This window comes from Rana temporaria, chromosome 8 (genome assembly GCF_905171775.1).
Source record: "Rana temporaria chromosome 8, aRanTem1.1, whole genome shotgun sequence".
In the NCBI taxonomy this organism is placed as follows: Eukaryota; Metazoa; Chordata; class Amphibia; order Anura; family Ranidae; genus Rana; species Rana temporaria.
The window spans coordinates 160303300-160309299 of NC_053496.1; the positions used below are offsets into that span (position 1 = coordinate 160303300).

Below are 6000 nucleotides of genomic sequence, written 5' to 3' on the forward strand. Positions count from 1 at the left end.
CTGCTGAAATCCTCGAGAGGATTTATCCGCGGAAACTGTCCGCTGGACCGTATCCGCGGATAAATACTCCCGTGTGTATGGGGCCTTAGTGTTTAGTATTTGTAGTCCTCGTCCTTGTCTGCGTCCTTCAGTCTAAAAAAGAAAAAAGTTTTAGCTGTAGTATTTTAGTTCCTGTTTAGTAGCTGTCCGTGTCGTAGTCTACGTCTTTGTCCGTGTAAAAAAAAAAAGTTTTCGGTGTAGTAGTTTTATTCTAGTTTAGTAGCTGTCTACGTCTTTGTCTGCGTGCCTGTCTTGCTAAAAAAACAAAAAAACACTCCTTTCTCACATTTCCCCCCCCCCAATAAAGTTTACCCCCCCACATGAGCAAGCTGTCCAGGCATGCTGGGAGTTGTAGTTTTGCAACAGCTGGAGACACACTGTTTGGGAAATACTAATATCTGATCTTATATCCTAACTTTTAAACTAGTCTAAAATGCAGTTAAAGATAATAAAATAACAATGGTGAAATTACTTACACTAATCAGCAGTTTTTCCTCACTGGATGAAAAGTTACTCCCCACCATCTTCGCTTCGCAGTGCAGCACAAAATAGCGATCCGAAAATCGACTGGCAAAGATCCAGAAAATGATCTCCGTTCTCGCGTGTTCTTAGCGCGCATGTGCGGACGAGAATTTCGCAATAATTTTCGCATTAGCGAAATTTTGCAAAAAGTGTTTTTTTGATAAAATATCACGAATATTCGATTTTAACGAATATTTCACGAATATTCGTCTATATATTCGTGATATATCGCGAAATCGAATATGGCGTATTCCGCTCAACACTAGTAAACAAATAAAATGCCCTGCAGCACACTGCATTCTGGTGTGAATGGACTCATTAAGTCTTCCGTTCCATCCTCTGAAGAATTCTTGGTAGTCTGAATGAAAATTTGGGTTACCGCTCAGGCTCCTAGATCCCGACCTGCTGGACTCCACTGTGGGTGCCAGCCTTGTGTGAAGAGCTGCCCTGTGTATGTGCAATGAGAGAGGAAGCACACCATGACTAAGCCTCATGGGTGGGGCGAAACACATAAGGGTGTGTGGCCTGGACATAACTAGACTTAGACTGTTATTACCTACATGACCATCGGGTTTGTTTGGCATGTGACAATCTTTCGTAATGTTACGAGAGTGTTGATGGTCTAAGTGCAAGATGTAACAAGGATGCAGCCTGCACTACTTGTATTAAGCAAAGTAGATTATTGTGTCAGTATAAACAGAATGGATAGTAACATACAGATAATTACTTTTAATATAGTGGCAGTGTAAGGAAAAGCACACCAATATCTGTTAGAGAGGCTATCAATACTAACATGCATAACATATATACAGTACATACACACTGATGAAGTGAAAAATAGGGGGCGCTGCAGATAGTGAATAATTAAATAATCATAAATAAGGGATAATAAATAATAATAATGGTGATAATGTCCAACATTAGCAAAACAGCGAGTAACCCCCAACTTTAGGAGGTTGAGTGTAAAGTCAGAATAAATATTGTGCAAAAAATGTCCATTGATAAAGTCCTAATTGATAATAATTATGGTGCAAAAAAGTCCATCAATAAAGTGCTGTTAATAGTAAAACTTGTGCTTGAAGAATGATTTCAATCCTCTAATAGAAGATTCCACCTCCACCAAGCGAAACAATCACCAAAAGTGTGCTCAAGGATGGCACCTTACCACAAGATGTTGACCTATTTAATTAAAAAGAGGTCAATAACAGCATATGGCAAAAGCCATGGATTCCATGTGCGGCTCTTAATCACTTGATTCCACCAGACTCCATACACATGAAGTAAACCAGAAGAAAGAAAAAATCGTCATAGGGTAATAATGTTTTTAATAAAATATATAAAATCAGACAGTGCCAAGTGGCCCCTTACTTTTGTTGGTGCCTTTCCCCGGCACTGAGGCTAATCAGCGTTGTATATTTTAGTGAAGAGACGGTTCCACGCTGAGGAAGCTTGCAGGATAGCGTGCGTTCCACCTCTCGGATCCGGAGAGCCAGCGGGACCGGAAGTGCGTTGATTTTGCGCGACCAGGCGATTTGACGTACGTTTCGCGTTACCATGTCGTCAGGAAGCACACATTACTTTGGCAAAAACAGCCTTTAACACAGCAGTATACTAGCCCTACAACAGGGTTTAAGGTCCCCACCTGCTTTGGAGTTCAGGAAAGGAGCCCAGGCAGTGTCACAGTAGCCAGATAGTTCACAGACTTCTCACAATGGTGTCCTCTCCCACACAATACCTCAAAGACACCTGCTGACTACTTGCTCGCCTTTTCAGCTCTCTCTCAACGGCAGGTTATTCTTTACAGGACCAAATGCCCCATAATCAGGGTTGGAGGCTATTTCCAACCCAAAAATCTCCTTTCAGCCATATAAGGACCTAACAATCCTGGGGTACTGCAAACCCCTTTTCCCATTTTGCTGGTTCACACAAGAACCCTGCAGAATGGTGATAATCCCTGAGTATTCTTTTCTTTCCCCTTAAAGGGACCACAACCAAAATAATGGAAAAGGAGAGAGTTTGGTCAGGGGGATTCATACAGTAATGCTTATATGGGTTCCGACAAAAAATAATGGGGACACATATCTCCTATCTAGGACTCATCCCTGGTGTCCTGTACAAAGAATGACATATCTAAAATGTATACGCAAAGGAAAGCACAGAACATATGTTGTCCACATGAGAGCTATTTGTATTGTAGCGCCCTGCTCCTGTTGAGTAGGCACTATTTTGTAAATTTAGTTACCTGAGCTGTAGTTTAGCTCAGAGGATTAGACCAAATTGTGGGTTTCTGTTCCAGTTCAGCTGTGTTGCACATGTTCCCTTTGCCTGCAGGCGTCGCTGTCACCAGGAGTCAAGGTTGGAAATGCAATAAGCTGGGTACATTAGGTGTTTTCTTCCCAGAAGGAGCCCAGTGGGTGTGGTCAGAGGATTGTGCATTCTGGGGGAGGGTACTTAAGGGACAGATACTGGTCTGGCGGGGTCTTCCGATCCTGACCTGATGGCCCTCCTGGCCTCAGGGAAGTGCTGACACTGTTTTTCCGGTCTCTGGGCCTGCTGGCCCGAGGCTCCGCAACGGAGTGTAGGCCCAGGAGTTTCTGGGGCCTACTGGTCCAGGGGTGGTCCTGTGCTGTCTTGCCTGTGGGAATAAGCTGAGCAATTGGGGACTCAATTGAAGGATGCAACCAGACCAACTTGCCTCACTGTGCTGCCGGCCTGGCTGAAAGATCCTGGCACCGTGAGCTGTGTACTTTCTTTGAAATTTGTGTGTGTATAGTTACACGATCCTGTGGCAGAGGGCTGTGTAACGACCTAACGACACTTATCAAGTTTGTGGCAGAGACATTGAATGTTTCGCACCGGCTGCTAGGTCAGTGAGAGTGGGCCTATCCAGTGGTTGCTAAATCCAGCGTGGAACCGATTTGTCCTCTGGATCTAAGACTACCCGTAGTCTGCAAAGCAAGGTACCTGAATCTTCCCTATCCCTCTGCCCCTCTGTTGGAGAACCTGTTTAATAAAACTCTTGAAGAAAAAGAAACCAAAGTGATGGTGCGGACATTCTTTTGAACAACTCTTCAGAAGGGACCCCTAGATCCCAGAGGTGTATCTAGTGAAAATGGCGCCTATGGCAAGCACTGAAACTGCGCCCTTGTCAAAACATTTGAAACCCATCTTTCATATAACCAGGAACATGGCAGGGACAGAGAGGGACATTGGGGACCACAGGTGGCTGGTGCTGAAAATTTTTGGGGGGGCGCAAAAAAAATGAAAATAAAAATAAAACATCAGTTGCAGCCACTGTGCACATCAAACGCAGCCACTACCCTATGTGGATCCGGTCTAGCCAGTCATCGGCTGTCTTGGGTGCACCTGTCACTCCCCTCCCCAGGCAGAAAGAGAAATATTAGCAATTGCTGTTCCGGCGCCGTGCTTCAGCAGGGCGGGCGAGGCGCCACGAGCTACATTAGTGCGGGAGGACAGGTGGGGTTTTTTTCATGCAGGGGGGTGGCTTTTTGCCAGCCCCCTCCCCATGGCACTTGCCATGGCTGCCATACCCTAGATACGCCACTGCCCAGATCGAGTGTGGTGAACAGTAAGGTAACGGTAGGCCCAAAATTAAACCAGCAGCTCCTTCGGGGGTAGTGCTACATGTATATCCTATCCCAAGAGTTATACAGCTTTGCCAAACAAGCCCAGTCTAGCAGGACAAGGGACCTGATATTTGTATTATCTCTCCTTCCATCAGTATGCTTCCCACACTGCAGCACAACCGATTGGCTCGTTGCTCTGATCTTCCCTTCCTACTGTGCAGCACCAATGCATACAAAATAATATCTACTAAAAGCTATAGCTAGCATACAGAACAAGAAAAGTGGTACTGCGCAGTGCCCATACATACAGAACAAGAACAGATACTGAGAATTGCACCCAGCATACAGAACAAGTCATGAAGAAGTCACAAACTTCTTGGTTGATTTAGATGGACTTTGTGTCTTTTTTCAACCAGACTAACTATGCAAACATTTTACTCTTTCCATACCATCCAATGGTAAAAAATAAAAATGTTAGAATGGTACTTTTAACTGTGAAATGGCATATGTAGTAATTGCATATTTGAATGTACAAAGCAAAAATTCAAAAGTTAGTCTTGTTGAAGATCTGTACAGGTATATATATTGGGAAAAAAAACTAGGAACTAAAGTGACCTTGTTACTCTATTGACCAATTCAGTGTAATTTTTTATTCTTTTGAAAAAAATGAATCAACCAGCCTGAGTGGTTATTATGATCAATACCATTATTGGGTTAATTTTTTTTCCAATTTTTAAAAAAGTATTGTAATTTATATACTACTGTATTATAGGACAGAATTTAAATGAGCGCAGTGATGATTCTAAACACTAGAGGGAAGCATTTGTTCAGTGCCCTGGTAGTTATTTCTATGCTGCACCTACTCTGCCGTACACCTCTCTGTCCCTCTGTGCTTGTATATTTATTCATCTAATATGTTTTTGTTTTTTTTCCAGGTGTTTCTGGTACAGAATGGTAATGCATTTTTGCAAACATCTGCAGTTCCTGGATCCTATCCGGCCTACCCTCCACAATAACCACCCCAGCAACCTTACATGACACAACGTGGGATGATCGGTGGACGTGTCTTTCTTTTATTCCTTTGTTTCACGACCCCTCCCCCTTATATAAGCTCTATAATTGATTTAGTTGTTGGGTTTTTGTAAAGATCCTTTCTATCTTTCCCACATGGTGCTTCACAGATCCACGCTGCTACTACTTTATGAATATTTATAGTGTCCCAAAGTGTTTGGCTTCAATAACTTTCAAATGTGTACAGGCTTTGTGAGAAATGAAGATGCTCAATGCAGTAATACAGAAGAATAATAAAATAAATCAATTGCCATTGACTTACAGACCACAAGAACATTTTGAGGAAACCTGGATAATTCAAATCAGAATTCCAAGTGATTAGAAGCATTTCCTAAAGACAAATCTCTCACAGTTGGAGATCAATTGTTTTTGTAAATGCTGCATTTATTTTTGGAAATGTATATTTTATAAAAGTAATATTGTTTTATTTTTTATTATTTTGTCATGAATGTCTCTTTATGGTGGTATGGGCTGGGAGCGGAATAAGTTACTGCTCTGATTTATTTAACATCAGCTATAAGCATTGTTCCCACCCCCTCCACAGATCTTCCTTACTCTGCATTGTTTTCCTTCCCCCTTACTATGTACTATTCATCCCTCACTCTTTAGTGTCCACATTCCATCGACAAACATCCAACACTCTGCGTGGGTTTCCTCCGGGTTTCCTCCCACACCCCAAAGACATGCTGGTAGGTTAAATAGATCCTGGCCAAATTGGCCCAGTATATAAATGTGTGTACGACTGTGTGTCCCAAGCGTGTCAAGATCCTACGGGGTAAAT

General features: G+C 42.7%; 1 protein-coding gene across 3 annotated transcripts in view; it reads left to right on the top strand.

The window, feature by feature from the left end:
* Window positions 1-5476, top strand: part of LOC120909287 (membrane-spanning 4-domains subfamily A member 18-like) — a 43958-nt gene extending 38482 nt beyond the window's left edge. For all 3 annotated transcript variants that reach the window (XM_040321029.1, XM_040321030.1, XM_040321031.1), the window contains exon 7: window positions 5084-5476. In XM_040321029.1, coding sequence (XP_040176963.1) covers window positions 5084-5164 — 81 coding nt within the window. In that variant the 3' untranslated portion in view covers window positions 5165-5476. The remainder of the gene's footprint in view (window positions 1-5083) is intronic.
* The last annotated feature ends 524 nt before the right edge of the window (window positions 5477-6000 follow it).